At 38.7% G+C, this 24,731-nt stretch overlaps 2 protein-coding genes across 3 annotated transcripts in view; one reads left to right on the top strand and one right to left on the bottom strand.

Annotated features, from left to right (window-relative positions):
* The window catches only part of LOC122787487 (CGRP receptor component), a 325,947-nt gene extending 319,337 nt beyond the window's left edge, over positions 1-6,610 (bottom strand). The window contains exon 1 of one of the 2 annotated variants that reach the window (XM_044054228.1): positions 6,533-6,610. The gene's annotated coding sequence lies outside the window, so the exon portion shown is untranslated. Of the gene's footprint in view, positions 1-6,519 lie in introns of both variants that reach the window. The other variant, XM_044054227.1, reaches the window with a different exon arrangement.
* Positions 6,611-7,959: 1,349 nt separating this feature from the next.
* The window catches only part of ASL (argininosuccinate lyase), a 368,527-nt gene continuing 351,755 nt past the window's right edge, over positions 7,960-24,731 (top strand). Inside the window, exons 1-2 of the mRNA XM_044054865.1 lie at positions 7,960-8,167; positions 8,433-8,469. Coding sequence (XP_043910800.1) covers positions 8,455-8,469 — 15 coding nt within the window. The 5' untranslated portion in view covers positions 7,960-8,167; positions 8,433-8,454. The remainder of the gene's footprint in view (positions 8,168-8,432; positions 8,470-24,731) is intronic.

The following is a 24,731-nucleotide window of genomic DNA, read 5'->3' as shown; positions in this document are numbered from 1 at the left end:
AAAAGGAAATTAAGATCTATCATCTAAGCAGTCATCTGAAGTTGGTAGGGTCAGGGAGTATCAAACTCCCCTGTTCTTGTGTGAGCAGATCCATTCTGTGAGGAAACTTGTGTTAATCGTCTCTGTCCATTTTCAAAGGAGGAGAACTACTTTTTATATCCACTGTATATAATTCCCTAACAAATGTGCAGCAGAAGGGTAACCAGTAGGCATGAAAGGCCTCATCTAACCAGAGGAAACCCAAAATTGCTTTGTCTACAGGAGGAAAAAAAAAACTAAAGATATCCATAAAAATCTTTTGCTGCATTTAAAAAGAAATGGAAGGAAGAACATTTCATCATATTAAAGTGACTGTGCACAATTCAGATGATCTGAAACCTCATTTGAAGAAAATAAATCTTGAGGAAATTGAGAAAGTTAAACTTATTTTGGTTACGGTACAATTGAGTACCCCACCTGAAGCGCAGTAGCAAAGTCCACCCACAACCTACCTGCACAGTGACTGAAACAGCGCCTTCACAGTGAATTAAAACTGCAAGCAACAATGATAGGATAATATGCAGGTTTGAGCACTGAGACATATGTATATGTGTATGTGTTTATATACACACACACACACACACACATGTATATATATATATATATATATATATATATATATATATATATATATACACACACACACACACACACACACACACACACACACACACACATAGATACATACATAAATAAATACAAACAGAGACATTTTGTGATGTTCTTTTAGATACATTGGAATACTAGGTTGTAGTAGAATTCTGGGTGTGGTATCTCAGCTGCTATCACTAACAAATATTGCGATGTCTCTTGTCTCTCTCCAACATGTTATAAATATATATATATATATATATATATATATATATATATATATATATATATACACATATATTACACACATACAACACTAGCAAGTCCTACAAAGAAGTGTAAATGGGGAAGGGGACGCAGAAGAAGCAGATTACCTCAGATATATATCTCTATTCTATTTTTTTATTTTGCATTTGTTTACCGGGAAAGTCAGACTGGACACAGGTCCATTTTCAGCAGAGGCCCGGGGAGAAAAGCTCCAAAATGCAATTACAATACATGAAAGCTTTGAAATGAAATTACAATACATGACAGAAAAAATAAACGTATTAGAAATATTGTATGAATACACAGTAAAGTAGAGATTAACAATTCATAAAAGTAGACAAGTAGTGACATATATAATATACATTAAAGCACACTATTGTTTAGGATATTAGGTAGTGTGTGCTGATTTAGTAAAGGGAGTTATTAGTTCTGCAAGTTAAGTTTAGTAAAGGGGGTTAAGTTTGGTAAGGGGAGTTAATAGTTCTGTATGTTAAGTATCAACAAGTTAACATTCTTTCAGTGTAAACTGTTTGTTCTTAACAGAATCCATTAAACAATCACTTGGGAGTGGATTAACCTGGGGAATGGCATGAGCAAAGCCAGTTGTTTACATGTGGGTTTTTAGGAGTGTGTGAATTGAATAATGGAGGTGGTAGAAGTTATTTGACTTGGTAGTGAGTTCCAGATTTTGGCAGTGTTGCAGGCAAAGAGGGCTTTATCAGCGTCATTTTTATGTTTGATGACAGTTATGAGGTCCTGGTTACTTAAATGGATATAGGTAGACATACTCAGCAAACTAAAGTACAGGATAAACAAGAATTTGGAATGTTGTGCGCATGAATTTTCCCCAAATACTGTGGTATATTCTCAACTCCTAAACATATATTGGTTGACTGGTCTAAAGAGTTCTGATATACTGCTTTTATCCTTGTCCTTGTGAACTGGATAGTGCTGAACAGGGTTCATTATTACTGATTTACTTACTGGGTTAACACATGAATAAATAGGTTGGTAAGGCACAAGATGATCTTCATTGTGTGCCATTCTGTTTCTGTTTTTATTACTTTCTATCACCTTGTGGTCTGCGGCTCTTAAATGTTTTTAGAGGTCAAGTGTACTAGAGAAGGCTGTACCCCCCCCCCCCCCACACACACACACACACAGTCCTAGCATATTATCATTAAGTACAACAAAACATAGTATAACTGACAGAAGAAAAAAAGCAATACTCCTATTTTCTCTGAATACACTAATAACACAAATTCTTGGAATACCAGAGCATTTGTTAACAGGATCACAAAAAACTATAAAATTCATTTATAAAAATTAGTACGTCTAAGGGCTGATGCATCACTGCAGTAAGACCTTAAAAGCAAAGTGCAAGCCACTCAGCTGATGCTTAGGGATATACACGAGTCTGCAAAATTCATAAGTGTTTAAGCTATCACATAACGTGCATGTTGGATCAAGAATCCCAAACCGCTGCCACATTATCAGTAAAAACCTGCATTCTTAGCCGGCCAGCTCAGTTTTGTCTGAAACATTTTGGATTTACTTTTGCATATTCTTGTTGAGCATTGTACCACAGTGTCCCAGCCTGTGCTGCTTGTGTTGATTTTGTTTCTGTGTTACTGCCCTATTTATTTCTGTTCTGGTTATCTAAACAGTGTGCTGTTGTCATTTTTCTATTCCCTTCATACTTGCTGTTTGTTTAGATAAAGATATTCTTCAAGGTATTTAGTGAGTATAAGCACACAGGCATAAGACTTTAACACACAGAAAGGAACTTGGTACAAATTGCAGTGCATAATAAATACAGCATCAGTACAACTAGATCTAAAGTTTTCCTTGCAACATAAACAGGACATATTGGACAGACAGATTATGTATCTCGGAGAATTCCCTTTCTCTGGAGCAGGCTTCCCATCTATGCTAAACCAAGTCTCTCCCTAACCTACTCAAGCATAACTTGGTCCATATCGAAAATTCACCCCTGGTCTGACACCCACATCTCTGATGGACAGAGGCAGTCAGAAAATCACACTATAACCAACAATCACCTCATATAAAAATTTAAATCATAAGTTGTGGGACACATTTAGGTTGCATGGGCTAGGCTTATAAAGGCCCCAGCGGCCATTAGCCTTGTATATACCTATGAACCTATTGAAGCGAGTTAGATATACATGAATCCGCCCAAACCCCACCCAACACCAGGTTGACGTCACACTGTAGTCACGAATAAGCAAGCTCACGTTTTTCTTGGCCGTATGAATATTCATCCCAATGAGGAAGCACGTACTGCGGAACTATTTATTCTTGCAGCAGTCACTGTTCAAGTACAGTATCGGAAGGATTTTTTTGTAAACGCAAGTGGTTCACTGAACAGACACTGGCCAAATAAAGATAAGATCTGATTTATTGCTACCCCCTCTTATGAAATCCTAGTCGATCCAGTAGGACATTTTAATGCACTATAAAATACCCTTAAACATGCAAAATGCGAACCTTACACCTTCAGCAGGACAAGCTGAAATAAGGCAAAAAAAAAAATACAAGAATCACAATTACGCCACACAGCAGTTACTGCCACAGTACAAAACAACTCTGCAGTTGAAATGCAAGAACCTGTAACTCATCACTTAATTTACGTAAATAATACACAAAAGTGTTAATAGTGCACTCAGCCATTCAATTATCAGTACTTACGGGATTGCAGCAAGTCTATATTCCACATATGAGCACAAATGAGGCACGGGCAGAAATACAGCAAAACATGCAGTCAGCCTTCAACCTTACTTAAGTAATACAGTAAGCTGTTGATAAATAAGTAGTCATTGAAAACTCAGAATGAGGCACTGGGCAGAAGCATGCAGTCAGCATAACACTGTAACTATGTACTACCTTACCAAACTAGTACAGTGCTCTACTTTACTAATAAATAAATCTGTAACTCTGCAGTCAAAATGCACGAACACGTAGCTCAGCACTGGTTTACGTTAAGAGTACACAAATCTTTCAGTGTGCATTCATTAAATTAACAGTACTTATGTGATCCTGCAAGTCTGTATTCCACAAATGAGAAAGAATGAGTCACTGGGCAGAAATTTCTTTGAACGCTGTTTAATATCTGTTTCTAAGACAAAATACACCCATGACCCACTTCCCAAATGTAAAAATTCAAAAAAAAAAAAACAAAAGAGAACAGTAACATACCACACTTAAATGAACAGAATTAAAAAAAATAAAAAAATAAACATCAAACATTATCTCAGTTTACGTAGACTGAAAACATTTTTTTACAGTCCAAGAAGCTCATTTTCCTTGTCTGAATCAGTGTCCAGGGTGTTCATTACACTTGCAGGTCCCAGATCGGATTCTTCGACCTTTCGGGTCTCAGTACTATCCATGCACTGAGCTTCCTGAAATTCCCTGATGTGACCTAGTAAGTTGATAAATAACTCATCAAAATCTTCTCCATACTTGCTTCGCCACATGAATTCATCTAAATAACTGGGAACCATGTGTGGCATGGTACCATTCATGGACTTAAACTGTCTCTTACATTTGGACCACATGCTCTTCACAGCACTGGTATGTGCACCTGACTGTGGGTCTACAAAATTTTGACTATGATTCACTGAAAGGTGCTTGTAATTCATCCCTGGTATGTCTTCAATTCCCTGGTACTCTGCCCACTGATCTGAAATAATGGTAGTTCCTGGCAAGACATGTTGTTGAACTATGGGTAATAATGTGGCTGCATCTCGTCTAGCCACAAAAGTAAGGTAACCAGTTTTTTTTGAGGAGTCATAGATTCCGAACACCCACCTGCCCTGCTTTGCCAGGTTTCTCCCACGGCTATGCTTGGCATGTACTAAAAGGGTCTCATCGATGTGGACTTCCTTTCCAGGACCTCCAAGTAACACAGGGTCCTGGAAAAGTTTCCAAGAGCAGACGTCTCTTAGGACCCGATACCAATCCACAATAGATTTCGCAGAAACACCTAGGTGGTCTGCAGCCATTCTGACAGGGAACTTTCGAAGCCAGCAGTACAGTATTTTCAGAAGCCTTGGCAGAGGCAATCTACTTTTCTCAAAAAATGTTCCACTCAGCATCCCACTTCTACGTCTGCATTTCTTCACTCTACATTTCCAAACGAATGTAGACTTTTCAGGTACAAGGGCAGCCTTGCAGCCACACTTCAAGCAGTTTCGTTCTTCAGGCAGAATACCAAAGGACTGCAAAAAGGAGATCACTTTCATCAATGATGAAGTGATTTCATGTATGAAATCGTCATTGTATCTGTACATTTCCACAGAGTTGTTACAGCAGCAGCAAATCCTGCAGAGGCTCCTGGCCAGTTGTCTGCAAGTTTAAAAGTAAGGGAAATAAAGGCAGGACCTGCCATTTTTATATAGAAAACAGATAATAAAATGCATTTCCCTTTGTCTGAGAACTGTTAAAACTAACGTGCATTTCAAAGAGAAGGAAACTAGCCTTCCTGAAGCCACCTTACTTTCGAAAGATTCCAGTGCCCAGTGACAAAGGGAAATGTATTAAAAGGTAAATTACAGGCCTGCACACTCAGCGGCAGGAAAACTCACAAGTCACGTGTGCTAATCAACAATCAATATACGTATGCGTGATGTCACTGGCTAATGGGCATGGTGTGCCAATTACTCCTCATTTGCATACCAAATCACCAGCATTAGGCTTGTCAATCGCTGTGGCCCCGCCCATTCCTGTGCGAAACGGTCGGTGGACCGATAGACTACAGAAAAATGCAATGCTTCCGACTCTCTCCTTTTTCTTTTTCACTACATATACGTACACTTTTTAAGGAGCACCAGCATGACCTACTAGCAAGGTTGTTGATGTTAAAATGTGGACACTTCCAGAATTTTTGTTCAGAAACACAGACATCCAACATATGAATCATTCGATTAGCGGACTGTGTTTTAATTCTCAAAATAAGACAATATTTCAGTTCATCTACTAGTTAATTTTTAACAGCATAATAAAAAGTAAACCGTTTTTTGCAAAGCTAAACATTTTGTGGTAATAACAGCAAGTATTTGTTTGTCGCTTTCATATTCGTTTTCTGTAGCGTATAAAAAGTGGTTTTATTAATTAGACGTTCTGCTTGCGTACACTGTCAATCGAGTCAGGAACACCTGTTAATCAAGACCTGTGACTGTCCTGCACAAACCGTGTGTGTGTGGGGGGGGGGGGGTACTCGATTACACTGTAACCCTTATTTTATTTACGTTTGCTTTCCGGGGTACAGCACCGATATCCCACTGTTTTCAAACTCAGCCCGATGATGGTATCTGGACTTGCTCAAAGTCGTCGACACAGTTAGGCTAAGGGAACCAAACCTTACATCTCTCGACCACAGGAAACAGTTCCTTAAGCCGAATGCCAACCGCATAGGACATAATGGCATTTGGCATTTTAAACAGGAATAATTTGTGGAGACTGCCTGGCTGCAAGACAGTTGTGGTTTGTTTTCAAACTAAATTAAAAGCTGTTAAAATATTCATCGTCCTTGACATTTTCATTTTTTTCACATTCAGCAACACTTACTAGATCTGTCCTACAAGCAGGAGCAGTACTTACTAACTCTAAACACCTGGTGTGACATCAGTAACCACAACACAAAACCTTCTTCTTTTCAACCAACATACCATCACATAGGTTCTCAAAAGGCTATACTCATATCACATGTTACGTAAATTAGAAAACCATCACACATATAATAAAGACTTACACTTCCATAATGCAGCTCTCAAGCCTGGAGCAGTGTACTCTCCTCTCCGGGCCGCTTCCTGTTTTCAGACTGTAAGTACAGTTGGTTCCTACTTGAAGAAACGAGCACAAGTACATTGCAGTGCGATATCTAATCTATAAGGATGCAAAAAACTTAAATGAGTGTTTTTCCCATTAACAGTATGCAAATATACGGTCCTCCATACTTCGTAGTTTACTTTAAGCACCCCCATACTTATCACAAAAGTCCATATTCGAATGCACCTTACAACAGCTATTCAATCAATCAAGGACAAATATCAGCAGACTCCGAGCCAAAATAAAGAAACAATCAGACACTTCTAAAATATTAATACTTTTAATGTGAGACATCGACAGAATAAGGGAATATGAATTAACATACATGTTCATAAGTAAAAGACGTCTATAACCCTAATTATTGTTATTATTTATTATGTGTAATGCACTGCCTTTTCTCTAAAAGTCATCAATTTTAGTAGGGATTAAGAGGGTCAGAGCTAAAATATGAGTTAAAATCAGGGACCTAGCAGAAAATTAGCTATGCTCTCAAACACAGCACAAAAAATCTAGACAGACCCAAAAATAATGGGGGACAAACCCCCCAAAATAAGGACACATTTTACAGATCGCTCTTATAAACTTAGAAAGTTGGTAGAATAAAAGGCATTGTGTTACCATGCATTTTATGAAGGATATGAAGTCTGAAACTCAAATGCCTGTCATGACCTCTTAACGTAAGAAATCTGGACAAAGCCTAAAAATAATGGTTGGGGGGGGGGGCAAAAATAGGGACAGAGTTTGAATACTGCTCTTATAAACGTAGAAGCTGTCAGAATAACAGGATTTGTGTTATACATTTTCTAAAGGATATGATGCTTGAAACTCAGCAATATGTCATTACTTGGCCATTATTTTCTGACTTCATCCGTTCGTGATTTGCTAGAAAACTACACATTTTATGAGGAACAAGCCAAATACTTTATGCAAAAATCTGGAAATTCTGCAAATATCTGTACAGTAAGGTATTATTCTTTCATAATTTACTTAATCTAATACTCGCAGATTTGTCAGACAAAATCCGGAAAATCACAAATTTTGTGAGGAACACATAAACAAAAATATGAGGCAAAATTCTGAATATCCTGCGAAAACATAGACAGTTAAGAGGTATAATCCTTGTGGAAAATTAGTGATACGATTTCAGGAAACAGGCTGCCAAATTCACGCGTGCGCATAAGAGGGACACTGGGTTATAAAAATTATCTGGGAAACGTACCTCAGTGTTCAGTTTCTTTCGCAGGCGTAGTACTGTTCTCTTCCTTGGTCAGAAACAGAAGTAGATTGCAACAGTAATACTAACACAGCAAAATCAGAAAGGACTTTTACAGATTTATGCACTGTCATTTACGTTTGGCCAGCTGAAGGTGTGATCGTGTCATTGCTTGCATATTTATAAAAATACTGATCTAAAGAAAAAGTAGGTTTGCACGGTTTCTTATGTTGAGTTCCTTATCTGGAGGTTTCGCTTGCTAAATTATCATTAACTACGAATACACCCAAAAAAATCATACGCGTGTATGTTTTAAGTATGGATATATGAAATATTTTGTGCGTGGATTCAGCTCCCATTTAGTTAATAGACGTAGGTTTTAAAAGCGTTAACACCATTTCCTAACTGTGTAGTTATTAGGTGAACTGACTGGCTGCCTTTTTATTAACAGGCGTTTTGTTTTTTCCTTCAGGCACCTCTGTAAAAACGAAACTATGGCAACTTCGGAGGTAAGGAGAGTAGCATTTTGTTGGCACTGCCTTGCTTTATGAAATGTAGCAACTTATTTTGATTTGAAAGGAAATGCTGCCGCTTGAGAAACATTACTGTTTTGTTGCAACATCATCCCGTATACCGAACATAAGAAAATGTGCAACGTATATGATACAGCAGGTGTCTTGGCACTTTTCGTCGTGCCAAAAGATAGTGTCAGCTGACGAGATTTCCGTAGAATGCCCAGATCTTTGTCTTATATTTTCGCTTAATTCTCAGAAAATCTGCTTTTTTTTTCTGAGTGAAATCACTAAATAATGACGTAGATTTGAGGCTCAGACTTTGTACCGTGTATAAAATGCATTTTAATGCAAAACCTATTATTCTTGCAACTAAGTTTATGAAAACAATTTTGCTACCACCCACTCCAGTTTTTTGGGTTTGTACAGGACTGTTGTGTCATGAAGTTGAGAGGTATGAAATACGCTATTTTTCATGCTCATTACATACAAAGCCCAACCTAACGTGCCTGCTACAGCTGTGCTTTTGGAGATAGTCATGTGTTTATTCAGACAGCATACTTTGCTGTTTAAAATGCACACACTGTTACTAAATTGTAGTATATATCATTATATTGTCTTCATTCAGTGTGGTAAAAATAACTGGATTAAGTGGCTAATCAGAAAATGATTGAAAAATTAATGGATGATCCAGTATAAGACAATACATTGCACAAGAATAATTCTACAAATAACGCGTTCGGCCGCAGAATTTGGTTAAGCAAGCCTGCTTCTTAACCTCGTACCTGAATCGGGGGAAATCTAAAAATACAGTAAGAGTAATCATGGACCAACACCCAAGAGAGGCACACTCTTAAGTAACTATTTCCTATTATAACGGAAAGTTGACAGAATAGTAGACTGTGAAATAGTATGCATTTTCTGAAGTGAAAGAAGTCAGCAAATATAATAACCGTTTAATGTATTAGAGACTGGGGGATCCGTAGATCGCATCCTGATTGGATGACCAACGTTCTCCAGCAGGATATTAGTGGGATTCATCTAATCCAGCCATAGCTCTCAACCTTCCATCGCCAAAACGAGGAACACTCGCCTTCATAATGTGGAACAAATGGGCAAAATGTGGAACACATACTAATGGCTTACTAACAACTTCAACTAGGAAGGTCATAGGATGGTTAAAATACGCTGGTTTTACATATAAAGAAGATCCTTTAATGAATTAATATGATTAATTTCTATTTATCATGGATTTCACTTAAAAAAATCCTAACACTGAATGTGTGACAGACTCTTTCAATGTGGAACATTCAGGAATTTCGAGGAACATGAACTTTTTAAGACCGAGAGGTATGATATCCAGCATGTCACACGACTGCTTCAGCATATACATTTTAATAAGTAGGGTGACAAATTGACACTAACAATATGCAGCCTTGGTAATAGACAAAGGGTGCATCAGCACCGTAATTGGCCAACAATGTTTTATTTTACAAGTAATTCCCGCTGAAAAATGAGTCGCTGCTTCACAGCAGTGCATCAAGTTGCTGTGTAGCTCCGCTCAGACTGAGAAAACTGAACGGCCGCCATTATTTTACGCTCGCTAAGCAGTGTGTTTTGCTGTTTAGCAAGTATAAAGTGTAAAAAAAAAATGACGACTAAAAAGATTGTGTGTGAGTGTATGCGTTGATCATGGCTGATAGCTCTCAACTTTCCATCGCCAAAATTTGGAACACACAAAATTCCTAACACTGAATGTGTGACGCTCTTTCAATGCGGAACTTCGAGGAACATGAACTTTTTAAGACCCCTAAATGAGGTACGTACCTCGTAATGGCGATGTATGGTCATGTCAGCGAGCGTGAGAGCGAGGGAGCCTTCGCTAAGCAGCGCTTTTGTTTAGTGAGTGTAAAATTAAAAAAAAGAGAGAGAGAGAAAAATATGTGCCTGGCAGCTGGCTGGCTGTCACGAAGTAAACTGTAACGAAGTGCAAAAATGTACTTCCTTGTGTGTGCGTCTGTGCTCATTTTCACACTTCATTACAGAAGTTTCACTTGTAAATGGAGTGGCGGTCACACGTACAAGTTTTAATTGACCAGATCTTAACTATCTATGAGAAATGTAAGTATATTTAGAATAATGAGGCCAGTCTTATGAACTGGCTCACTCTATGGCCGTACGAATACTATGCCTTCATACATAGTCATTTTGAGGAATACACCCAAAAATGTATGTATGTAAGGAAGCTGTAAACTCGAAAAAACAAAATCTCATACATGTAAATCATTACACAGTACTCCAATGTCCACAGTAAGTCACAGATGCACTGCCACCAAGACTATCAGTGGGTTGAGTTCATGATCACAAAATAACCAGTGTTAAAATTAAAACATAGTACCACATTTCTCCAAGACTTGCCAGAAAATCACATATTTTTATGAACAGACCAGAAATATTGGGGGAAAAAAATCTGGGCACTCTATGCAGTTCTTGACAGTTGAGAGGTATGCATACCGGACTTCAAAGATAAAGCAGACACTGTGGGTCGGTATCCCCTAGCACACTTGTAATTGGTGATTCCTTGGGATAAAAAAGACGTTTATCTCATTTGGTTTTTCAAGAAGTTTGTGATGGCATCATGCCTTCCTCAAATTTAGTGCAACCCTAAAAAGGCGAAAGAAACTGTTCATGTTGGAGTAAGCAATTTAAGAAGGTCATCTCTTCTGGATTTAAAAGTAGATTTAGTGAAGTACATTGGAGTAAACAAATCAAGAAGGTGATCCCTCCTGGATACAGACAAATTATCATCCAGTTATTGAACATGCTAGCAAACATTTGCAAAACACATGTGCTGAGTAAAATCCTCCCGTATGGCAGAGAAGAACAGCCGTTGTGCAGCGGTTAGCGTTGCTGCCTCACAGCAAGAGGTTCTCCGGTTCGATTTTTGGCTTAAGTAGGATAACTGTTGCTGTGCGCCATTCAGTGGGCACAAAGCCTGATGTGAGGCTATGATTCAACATGGTGCTTGGGTGGGGAGCCAGTTCGTTTTGAAGTTCGTGCAAAACGCAGCCTGGGATGTTCTCCTGTCCCATGGATGCTGTGATTTTGGTTTTAGAGAGTGCAGCTTTTACCTGCATAGATGTGATTACAGGGACTCTGCATTCTTCCTGTATAGATATAGGCCCTGTAGGGGGTGGGGGGTTAAAGTGCTATCTGCCAGGATGTTGGCAATATCAGTTGGTTCTGTAATTTTCGTGCCATTGTGCTGTAACTCAGAGCACATCTGGGTGTTGCCATTGAGATTCTTGACATAGCTATAGAATGCTTTGTGGTTGCCATTAGAATCAGTGGCGATTTTGTTTTCGTAGCTAGCTTTGGAGGATCTTATAAGGGATCTCAGCTTCTTAATGAGGCTGACCAGGCAGCTCCACCACTCATGAGATTTTACTCTCTTTTGCAACAGTTTCTTCCTTCTGTTGTAGAGTTTGTTTATGGCAGGGGACCACCAGATTGGCTTTCTTTTTTTGGAGGATAGCGTCTTGGTTCTGTTTGGGATAGCACGATCCGTGCACTTGTGTAAGTGCTTATAGAGTGCATTTGTGTAGGATTCAGCAGTCGTAACTGTATTGTCCATCTGCATGGGTGTCATGAAGTTCGCCACTTCTGTCTTAAGAAGCATGAAGTTGACTTTGGAGAAATTTTTTACTGTGTTTCCTTAATAGTGGGTGGGGGCGGGATGCGGATATCTAGGGTGATTAGCTTATGGTCAGGTCTAACCAACGAAGAGTTGCTTTCAGGTGTGGACCACTGGTCACTCATGTTTGTAATGACTAGATCTAGGATATTTTTGCCCCTGGTGGGGGTGTGGATAAGTTGATCTAGGGCATTGGAATTTATGAACTCCAGAAAGCATTGAGTGAAGGAGTTGGTACATGAGTAGTTTTCCCAGTTAATGGTGGGGTAGTTAAAATCGCCCATTATTAGGGTGTTTGGTTGAACCCTAATATTTTCCAGTATATCAAGAAAAGAGTGGGAATCCTGGGGCATGGTGGGGGATCTGTAGCAAGCTACAATTTGGATTGAAGTTTTGCCCATAGTTAGGTGATTTTTTTTTTTGTGCCAAAGGTGATGCTCAAGATGTATGGACTGAGATCTGCCAGATGTACAAGCCGACCTTAAAAGGGGTAGAAGCATCAGAAGTCAAATTGCCAACATTCCCCTGGATAGTAGAGAAAGCAGTGGAGTTTCTGAAAACTATTTACTTCTGCTTAATTAACTGTTCTAATGCTTTTTACTGTATGGACCATATAAAACTGTGGCTAGTTAAAGAAATGGGGATACTGGGTCACCTCATTTGCCTCCTGAGGAACACGTGAACAAAACATGAACCAGCAATTAGAAACAAATATGGATTAACTGGCTAATGATCGGCAAGGGGGTGCAATAAGGCTGTATATAGTCACCCTACTTTAATTTATATGCTGAAGCAGTCATGAAGCATGCTAGATTATATTAATCAAATGCTGGAATCAGAATTGCTGGGAGAAAAATTAACAAACTCAGACATACTGATGTTACCACTTCTGTCTAAAAGTGAGAAGGAGTTGAAGAGCCTTTTGCTAAATGTGAAATTAGAAAGTGCAAAAGCTGACTTGCAGCACAGTGTCAAAAATATATGCATGTATGTGTCACCTTGCTCACTTTTTTGCAGACAGACAGGGAAGAAGTGGAAAGGGTAGTGCATTTTATTTTCCTAGGTTGAAAGATACTTGCAGATGGTGAGTGCAGCCATGAAAATACTACAATTGCTTCTTGAATAGAAAGCTATGCCAAATCTGGATAAAAGTTTAAAGAACAAAGGCGTCACATTGTATGCAAAAGTCTATATTCAAGTCTGTAATTTTCACGGTAATAAAACAGGGCTGCAAGACTTGGACTATAACACTGTGCAGTAGAAAACTGATACTTTTTAACTGTAGTACTGGAGAAGTTTGAGAATTTCAGGGACTGCAAGAATACCAAATCATTAAGGAAATAAACACAGACCTTGGGGAACTTTGTCCCAGTCTCTGATACAGTGCTCCCTCCTCTTTTGGCAATTGGCAGTATTACTACTACATACTAATAAATAAGTGCATTAGGACATTAGTATCCAAACCGTGTCCTATTACTATGGCCGTTTCCAAGCTCACGTCAGCCAAAAACTCTCAGCTAAGACCTACCCATAATACCCCCTCTCCTAGTTACTCCATATCTTGTTTGCCGCGTTCCTAGTCAGACGTGCTAACCATCTCTCAAAGTTAAGTAGAAAGTTGCTATTTTCAAAACAGTTTCTCTTCAAAATTGTTTACTTTTTAGTCGTTAGCCTTTTTTCTCCCTGTCGCCTATAACCTAGTTCTATTAAGAAGATACACTTGCACGTAGTGAGAAAAATGGAAAGACCTTGTCTGCTGTGGGCATAACCTTTTCCAACCCCCAGAGGTCCTACTCCAGGAACCAGAAGGGAGGAAAAATCTGTCTCAAGAAATCCCAAGCACCCTTTCGTGACACTCGTGGTGAACAATCCCCTCGTGGCAGAGGGGGCAACTCATATGAAAGACGCCCCTTTCAGGGTAGAGTGGGTCTGCGTAACCAGGCCGCTAGAGATTCTTTCTCTGGAAGACCCTACCAGTGCTGCTGAACAGCGGCCCGATTGCTTTCCTCTGGAAGCAGTCGGGGGTCATTTTTCTCTGCATCTACCAGCCTGGCATGTTATTACTACCAATGTTTGGGTGCAGAGAATAATATCCAGAGGCTACCAAATACCATTCGATTTAGCTCCCAGACCATCAAACGAATCTCTGATGTACCACCCAATCAGAGGGAATTAGCAACCTTAGAAATAGAAAAGCTGCTAAGAAAGAGTCATCCAACCAGTCCCACCAGACCGGACAGGATCCGGGTTTTACTTGAGGTTCTTTTTAGTGCCAAAAAAGACAGAGGACTGGAGACCAATCATGGATCTCAGCCTATTGAACAAATTTATCAAACCTCAAAAATTCCGGATGGTCACAATACAGTCCATTCTTCCCTTCCTAGGGAGGGAAAACTGGATGTGCTCTATAGACCTCCAGGACCCATACAACCACATAAAGATGGATCACCGCTCCTGGAGGTTTCTCTGCTTCCGGCTGGGAGCCAATCACTACCAGTTCAGGGCACTGCCATTTGGTTTCAACAGCCCCTCGAGTGTTCACCAGATGTATGGCAGTTGTGGTAGCTCACCTTCGACTACAAGGATTTCAGGTGTTTCCCTATCTAGACGATTGGCTCCTTCCCGCTCCGACCAGGAATCTCCTATTCCGCAGCCACTCTTACACTCAAGGTCTCGCTTTCTGCTTTGGGATTACAATCAACAAGTACAAATCTCAAATATCCCCAACGAAGTCACTGGAATTTATTGGAGCGGTCTTCAACACAACATCCTGTCAAGCTTCTCTTCCCCTCACAGGCTTTCGAAAATAAGACACAAATCCAAGACCTTCTTCCGCAGACCTATGTACCAGCATGTCTTGTACTGCAACTCTTGGGCTCCGTGGCAGCTGCCATTACGTTAGTACCACTGGCAAGACTGCACATGAGAATCCTACAGTGGCTCCTTTCTGCACGATGGTCATTGTTAACTCAACCACGTGATACGTCTTATAAACCGTTGCAAGGAAGAAATGTTATGGTGGATGAAGCCACAAACAAATCTTTGGTGTCGACCATTCTGTCTTACCCAGCCCACAGCCACGGTGACCACAGATGCTTCCCTGTTAGGGTGTGGGGGGGGGGGCATTTCCAAGAAAAGACTGTCCAAGGCACCTGGTCCCCCATGGAGGCCAGTTTGCACATAAATGACCTGGAACTGAGGGCAGTTCTTAGTGTTGCAAGCGTTCCATGCATCCCTACCCTCTGGGACCATTGCAATTCAGTCAGACAACATGTCCGTTGTCTGGTATATCAACAAGCAAGGCAGAACCAGGTCTTACTCCCTGTGTTGGGAAGCCATGAGGATTTGGCACTGGGTGATAGCTTCCAACCACATCCTTATAGCAACCCACCTTTCCAGGAGTTTCAACCTTATTGTGGACAATTTGAGCAGGAACATCCTGATGCCTCATGAGTGGTCCCTCAACCCTGTAACAGCGGATCAGATCTTCCAATGCTGGGGCAAGCCTTGCTGCGACGTGTTTTCTTCCCCCCAAACTGCAAATGCAGAAGCTACTTTGCCCTGATCTCCCCTCAGGGGAAACCACCGAGGGATGCTCTAACGCACGATTGGCCACCGGGTCTAATTTATGCCTTCCCCCATCCCAAAATTCTCCAGAAAGCTCAGAGATTGAGAAGCAATGTGATCCAGTGATCCTCATTGCCCCCCTACTGGCCCCGTCAAGTCTGATTCCCGTTTCTATGGCCTCATCTTATTCACAGCCCATGGATCCTGGATCATTCCCAAGACCTGTTATCTCATCCTCAGGGACTGATTCATCCAAATCTGCACAGTCTCAAGCTCACAGCTTGGTTCCTCCACTTCCAATGATTGCCAGGCTGCCTGACATCCCATCTCCTGTTCGTGAAATTCTTCTGGCTTCACACAAACCTTCCACTAGGAAAGTTTATTCTAGTAAATGGACTAGGTTCTCTATTTGGGCCAAAGATCAGAACTTAGACCCTTTCTCTATGCCTATTCAAGAGATCCTACAATACCTGACTACTCTTTTACATGCAGGAGCCGCAGCTTCAACGATCACTGTACATTTAGCAGCTATCGCCGATTTTCATAATGGTCTTGATAATTCTTCAGTTATATCACACCGCCTATTCAAGACCCTTTTTGAAAGGAGTATTACATGTTAAACCTCTGGCCAAGCCTCCCTTAGAACCCTGGGACTTGACTTTGGTACTTCGGTCTCTCACAGGTTTTCCTTTCGAGCCCTTTGATTCATGTGATTTGAATTTTTTTGTCATGGAAAACCTTACTTCTAGTAGCACTTACCTCAGCGAGAAGAGTATCTGAGCTGCAGGCCTTGAATGTCAAGAGTACTTACTTGATCTTCCACACGGATAGCGTGTCCCTTCGTACTGACCATTATTTCTTGCCCAGGGTCATTTCTGGCTTTTCCATTAACCAATCTATTGACCTGCCGGGTTTCTTCCCTCATCATTCTAACAGAGGGGAATACCTTTTGCACACTCTTGATGTTCATCGGCAGCTTCGTTGTTATTTGGACAGGACTAAATCTTTCAGGAAAACAGATAAATTGCTTGTGGCCTTTGCAGGATCCAGATTGGGTAAACCTGTTTCCAAAGTGACTTTATCCTCCTGGCTTAGAAACATCATTACCTTTATCTACCAACAGAATAAGCTATCCTTACCTTCCAGAATAAAGGCTCATTCTACCAGATCTATGGCTACTTCTATAGCATGTCATTCCAGGGCTTCTATGGATGATATCTGCGCAGCAGCCACTTGGGCAAGACCTCATACCTTTATATCTCATTACAAATTGGATTTGGCCTCCAGGGGATGAGCATCATTTGGTTCTATGGTGCTCAGGAATAACCTTCCTTAGAGCCACCCAGGACTTGAATAACTGTGGACTCTGTCCTATTTGTAATGAATGAACAAAGATTTACAACATCAGATAAAGAAGTTATGTCTTACCATAACATTCCATCTGTTTTGTAGATCTTTGTTCATTCATTACTTCCCGCACTCCTCCCCCCTGCCTGGACTCCTAGTGGACTTTAGGAATTCCTGGTTAGGGTATTTGATCAGACAAAGCCTCCTCCTATTTTTTTTCTATTACTACATCTATTATCTAAGGGCGGGCAAACTGTATCTGAAGTAACTAGGAGAGGGGCATTATGGGTAGGTCTTAGCTGAGAGTTTTTGGCTGGCGCGAGCTTGGAAACGGCCGTATCAGTACCGAGGACGGAACCGAGGTCCTAATGGTAATGAATGAACAAAGATCTGCAACACAGATGGAACATTATGGTAAGACACAACTTCTTTTTCAGCTCTCAAACTTTGCTTGGTCAACTCTCAAGGATAATTTTATTGACATCCACTTAAACATACGACAGCTTCATTATGATCTGAGAGCTAATCCTAATTCTTTGTATCTTTAGTTTGACAACCATTTAATTGCTAGTTATAAATGTGGTGATTATTAATCAAGCATGTTTTTACAAATCCTGAAAATAAGTCTTATTCATAAACTTGTTAATCTAGAAACCACTGGAGAACAGAAATATGTCAACAAAAACATTATTGCTTTGATACTTTATGTTCTGGAGTTGTGTGTGAGGTGCTGTACACTGCCTTAGTTGATGTCCGACACTATCTTAACTTCTGCTACTCTAGTTCTATTAATGCAACAAGGGATCACATATTGATTAATATAAGAACAAAATATGCAGAATTGCGGCTTAAACTCATTAACCTATACTGAAGTTGTTTTAGTTGCAACTACTTCTCTGTATTAACCTTATGATTTACTATAATAGCAGTACTCTTATATGTAGCTCTTATTCTGCCTATTGTTACTTATTTCTGCTGTCGAGAAACTTTACCTAATGTTTCAGACTCTGAATTATTGATCATCTGGACTTTCTCTCATGTCACCTTTACTCCACATTTTACTACTGCTGTTGACTACCATTGTGTAGATGAATGTGATCAATGTAGTTGCTTGCATGACTAAAAAAGGACCAGTCCACATAAATGTTAAATAAATAAAACTACAACTGTTTATAGTGCCTAGTTCTATTAGTTTTGTACATGTACAGCAAAATACTGCAGGTTTGTTGGTTAGAAGTGTACAAAGATACTGATTCTTTACTTTTATGCAAACTGCCTATCAGCATGTTGGTTAACACTCCCCAGCTCATCCATGCATGTGCACCATACTGTCAGTTCTGTGTATATGTACTAATACTGGATAAGTGTATAGCTGGGGTAAAATGCAGACTAGTATAAAGTTATTCCACTTAACAGGTCCAGTGAAAATGTTTGAACAGATTGCTTTTGTGAGAGACGGAATCTGGGAATAGTAATCACCTTTAAGAAGACTTGTGTTGCATGGACAAGATCTAGCTGTATCCTTTTGTGCATTATGAAAGGTCATGGGTATAGTAAACCTGATTTTGCTCTGCAGTGATGTTTATCATGTTTTACTGTTGCAGTCATTACATTTGGGTAATCTGCTTGCAGGTTGCCCTCAGTCGGCCTGATTAACAAAGTCTTGGGTCCTGCGTCGGTTGCTGTCCCTTCTATGTCGTCAGGGGTATAAAACATGCAGCCGACACCATTACATCAGTCTTTCTTGCCGTGCGGTGCCCTAAGCAGAAGCAGTTCACAAGTGCCGGTCGGCCGACTCCTGAAATTTTCGAGTTTCAGAACTAAAGTCTTCAACTTAAAGCTAAGTACCCCATTGGAGAAACTTTTTCTTGCTCCTTACTGATGTCAGTAAAAGTTAATAATTGCATTACTTGTGGAAAGCAAATACCTCATAAAGATTTTCATTCATACTGTATTCCTTACCTAGGCCCTGACCACAACGTACCTTGCTGTCAGTTTTGTGCTTTATTTAATCAGTGCACTATCGGTCGTCTGTATATTTTTGCTTCTAAATATTTAGGTTATCTGTTTAATTATCCAGAAATGTCGTTGGTTAGCCATCCGACTACCAGGATCCCGAAAAAAATGCAAAGATAAAGACAGAGACAGGCCGTCAAGGTCCAAAACTGCTGATGACGCTTCTTCTAAGCCAGTTCTAAAGCCAAGTCTATGCAAACTGTTAATATTTTTTTACAAGTACAACCTCCTAGATTTAGTAGGCACTGGCCTACTAAGAACTGGTCCTTTACAGCCCCTTCCAGGTCTTCTCAAGCCAAACCCAGACGCAGCAAAAACCCCAGGTTTCAGTCCCAGGGGACTCTCCAGAACTAAGCAGTGGGAGGCCTCCACTTCCAAATCTGGGAATAACAAGACACCCCCCTATGGTAAACAGTCAAAATGACTTTCTTTTAAAATTTCCAAGCACTTATCTTCTGTCCGCCCCTTGGGGAGAAAGATTGCTCTTCATGCAAAGAACTGGAAACTCATAACCCAGGACAAATGGGTTTTAAATATAGTGTCCCAGGGATACAGATTTCATTTCCACACGTTGCCAACACCAAATGGATGGCCAGACCTTCCCCCAAATCAGTGGGCAGAGGCTCAAAAACAAGTACTTTCTCTCTTAAGCATGGGGGTTATTTAACTGGTACTAGAAGAGGAAAAGGGACAAGGTTTCTACTCCAGATTTTTCCTGGTACCCAGAAAAGACAAATCATGGCATCCAGTCCTGGACCTGTCTACTCTAAACGCCTTTCTGGAGATTCCAAAATTCAAGATGCTGACTCTTCACCAATTACTTCCTATGCTAGGCAAAGACGCCTGGTTGGCAACGCTAGAGTTAAAAGAAGCATACCTGCACATCACAATCAGGGAATCTTGCAGAAGATACCTAAGCTTCAAAGCAGGCTACACACATTATTAGTTCTCTGCACTGCCCTTTGGCTTGTCTACTGCGCGCAGGGTATTCACAAAGCGCCTGGCTCCAGTTATTGTATTTTGCAGGCAAAGAAGTATTCAAATATACCCATACCTGGACGATTGTCTAATTCAGGCAGAAAGCCAGGGCATATTTTTGAATCATCTGGCATTTGTAAAAAGGGTTCTAACTTGTCTGGGGTACACCATAAACGAAAATAAATCACAACTGGTACCTTGTCAACAAATTGTATTCCTGGTGAACTCTGAAGAATCTAGAGAACTGCATCTGTTTCTGACAGCTATAGAGAGAAAGGAAGATTAACATGGTAGAAATGATGCAGTGGATACCAAATGATGAAGAGGACAGAATGACCAGTGAATTGGGATAAGCTGAAATGGTTTTGTGTATATGCACTATAAAAGGGAGGTAATGGTATGACCATATCGCATTCTGGGGGGATGCATGGGTGGGGTGGAGTTACGAAGAATCACAGGGTGGGAGAATCAACCATGTGGTGGGAAGATTGGGACTAATTCAAGACTGACTTTAAGATAACGCTGTTTAGCAGAGATTAAGGTTAGGCTTTGGAACATGTTTCTGGAGACGTTGGTAGAATACAGGTCAGTGGAGGAATCTGAGGATGTCTGTGACAGATGAGAGAGGAATGGAGCAGTTGTAGGAGAAAGAACATTGTGAAGAGGTTAGCTGCAGTACTTGTACACTCACAGACCGATCTTTTCCATTCATATTTAATGAGGAAAACAATTTCAGAATCTATAACCGGACTAATTCATGCAAGAAAAGGAAATGTAGTTCACCTTCACAAGTTTCTTGCTATATCTCTTTTTATAAAAACATTTTATTAGCTCTTGGCACTTTTAATGTGCAACTTATTAAACCAGAAAAAATTGTCATGCTGGCCTTTTAGCTGATTGAAAACATGTTAGTTTCCTGAACTGCTTCCACTTTTTGAATTGAATCTTTGCATGAGTACATAAAAGTTTTAAAACGAGTATGCCTATTTATGCTTGCATCTGGATTTCAAAAGTCTTTTGAACACTTGCTTAATCTGAATATTAGGATCAGTGTATCTGCCTGCTGGCTTGCACAAATTGCCTTGTGATATGTTACGCAACGTGTTTGGAAAGTGTATTATTGATTTTTTTTTTTAATACTACAATTGTTAATATTAAAAGGGATGTTTTTGTCATACTAGACCTAAGTAGTCTTAGAATGTAGCAGAAACAAATATAAAATCCCTTGTGAACAAGGAGCAAAAGATCCAGGCTGAGAATGTATTCCAAAATAACAGCAAGAAATCCACGAATAAATGTTCAGGTACCAGTTTATTAACAGAGGACACAAGCGCTTTCACAGTTGCTTCTTCAGGTGTAACTCCTGCCATAAAAGCACACACCTTCTATACTCTTCCTAATTAGTCTAAATGATCAATTCACATACTAAAACATTTAAAAAGATAGTACACATAGAAATAATACCTAGTTGAAATGCATTTATATTACAAGATACACATACTAAAACATTTTAAAAGATAGTGCACATAAAAACATAAATATTATCTAATTGAAATGCATTTATAATAGTGGACAGTGAAATTATGTGTGTGTGTGTATATATATATATATATATATATATATATATATATATATATATATATATATTCATATAAAAATTATGTTTATTCATTTAAAATATATTTATTTAAAAATATATATTTATTTATTTAAAAATATATGTGTATATATATATATATATATATATATATATATATATATATCTATAAATATTTAACAAGACAAAAATATATATTAATGAATGTATTTAAATTTAAAATTTTTGAACATGTTAGAAATGTTAAAAATGAATCGAGATTCATCTATTCAATGGTCTATTATGAAGCACAGGCTTAATAGGAATGCACTCGTTAAGACCATGTCAAAAACTAGATCTGAGCCTCACAATCCATTTTGCTTCCGTATCCTCAGTTATAGCTCTTACATCACCACCCCTACCATTCTCATATATAAGAGATAAAACTCTAAACTTAAATACATGGTCATCTCCCATGGCACTAATATGTTTAGCTAGAGCATTAGTCTTTGACTTCTTCCTAACATGATACAGATGCTCCCTGATTCTTTTTCTAAGGGTTCTATCAGTTTTGCCTATATAAAAACAGTGGCATAACTGACATTCTGCTAAATAAACCACATGTGAACTATCACATGTAGCACCTACCCTAAAATCAGTGCTTTTTCTAGTATCAGGGTGATGAAATAATAGACTCATATCTATAGAGGAGCACTGTGGACAATGACCACAAGGTTATGTTCCTTTAAACATCATAGGTGGTTTTTCATTTTTCACACAACATAGCCTCCTATACAAATTCTTCTTATTTTTAAAAGTATACTGTGGTGTGGTACTAATAAGAGAGGATATTGTGGGTTCGGTGGTTAAAATTGGCCAATACTTATTAATAACATCAGTATATTGCTTGACATTCCTAGCATAAGTAATACAGACATTAAGTTTTGGTTCATTGTTTGTAATATGCCTGGAAGTATTACATGAAAAGTATGGTTTTGCTTTGCTAGATCTCATTTGTCTCACCATCTTCTCATTCTTACTAATGCAATTAATATGGTAACCACGTTGTTTCAACTCATTACTGGTATTAAGCATCATGTGATCATACTCAACTGGATCAACACTTAGCCTGGATGCCCTAAAAAATTGATTGCGGGCTACGTTGTCAAAAACAAAATCAGGATGCATGCTTTGTCGATCAAGCAAATTATTCACCCTAGATTCCTTCCTGTACATCTTAGTGCTTACTTTTCCTGTTGCATCTATATCTATATATACATCTAGAAAACTGATTCCTGTATAAGAATAATTAAAAGTAAATTTCAGAAAATCTGTGCTATTGTTTAAATATTCTACAAAAAGTTTCAACCCATCAAGGTTACCTTTCCACAAGAAAAAACAATCATCAACAAATCTTCTGAAAAAAGGTATATAAGGTGCATATATACTATTAAATATATTATCAATCTCCCAGGTTGCCATGACTGCATTAGCATAACTATTTGAGCAAGAGCTGCCCATGGCAACCCCGTTTCTTTGCCAATAAATCTGGTCATTAAAAATAAATATATTATTATAAAGCACTAATGCTATCAGTTTCTGTATAACTACAATCTCACTAACATTAAGCTTACCTACTTTCAATAATAACTTCTTCATAAAATCTATACCAGTGTCATTTGGTATGACAGTAAAAAGAGAAACAGCATCTAAAGTAACCAAAATAACCTCACCTTCTACATACCCATCATTAGTAAACTCATATAAATCGTGTAAAAAGTGCTCAGTATCTTTTAAAACATGACACATGGAATCTAATACAGGTCTCAGTCTCTTCTCTACATAAATAGAAATAGCTTCAGTAGACCATCCCCTGCCTGACACTATAGGCCTCATGGGTGGTCTAACATTATCCTTGTGTAACTTAGGGAGGCCTTGTATAATAGGTATTACAGGTTTACAAACTAAGAAGTACTGAAACAATTCATCATGATTCATTTTTAACATTTCTAACGTTCAAAATTTTTAAATTTAAATACATTCATTAATATATATTTTTGTCTTGTTAAATATTTATATATATATATATATATACATATATTTTTAAATAAATAAATATATATTTTTAAATAAATATATTTTAAATGAATAAACATAATTTTTATATGAATATATATATATATATATATATATATATATATATATATATATACATAATTTCACTGTCCACTATTATAAATGCATTTCAATTAGATAATATTTATTTATGTTTTTATGTGCACTATCTTTTAACATGTTTTAGTATGTGTATCTTGTAATATAAATGCATTTCAACTAGGTATTATTTCTATGTGTACTATCTTTTTAAATGTTTTAGTATGTTAATTGCTCATTTAGACTAATTAGGAAGAGTATATAAGGTGTGTGCTTTTATGGCAGGAGTTACACCTGAAGAAGCAACTGTGAAAGCGCTTGTGTCCTCTGTTAATAAACTGGTACCTGAACATTTATTCGTGGATTTCTTGCTGTTATTTTGGAATACATTCTCAGCCTGGATCTTTTGCTCCTTGTTCACAAGGGATTTTATATTTGTTTCTGCTATATTGCTGCTTTTTGGGCTCTGTTTTTGCTGATAGTCTTAGAATGTGTTTGTATTTGGTACTATCTGAGGTCATTGATCTGTGAAACTGTCATCTCAGAGTGTACCTTGTGTCACATGGAATAGCATGCCATGTATTTCAACACAGAGGGCATATTTCTAAATCCTTGACTAGACCTTATCCCTTTATGTCTGCAGTTATTTTAATAATTTTACAGTCTTTCTTCTTTAGGAATGTTTTATATACCCAAAACCTATTTGACACATTGTCTGATGCTGGTGTCTGTTTATTCCTGAGCTATAAAGTGTCCAATACTGCAGGTATATTACTTTGTTAATGTTAGTTGTGGACACAGTATGGATATAAATATATGCAAGTTAGCCTCTTAATTCTGTTTATTGTCTTAATGATGCTTTACTTTGATATCATCACTGTTTGACTGGGACATTAATTGTGTACCTTGTGCTAGTGACCTCATTGA

This window comes from Protopterus annectens, chromosome 13.part0 (genome assembly GCF_019279795.1).
Source record: "Protopterus annectens isolate FY-2018-M chromosome 13.part0, PAN1.0, whole genome shotgun sequence".
NCBI lineage: Eukaryota > Metazoa > Chordata > Ceratodontiformes > Protopteridae > Protopterus > Protopterus annectens.
Note: the sequence above shows the minus strand (reverse complement) of the source record. Positions and strands in the feature narration are given on the sequence as shown.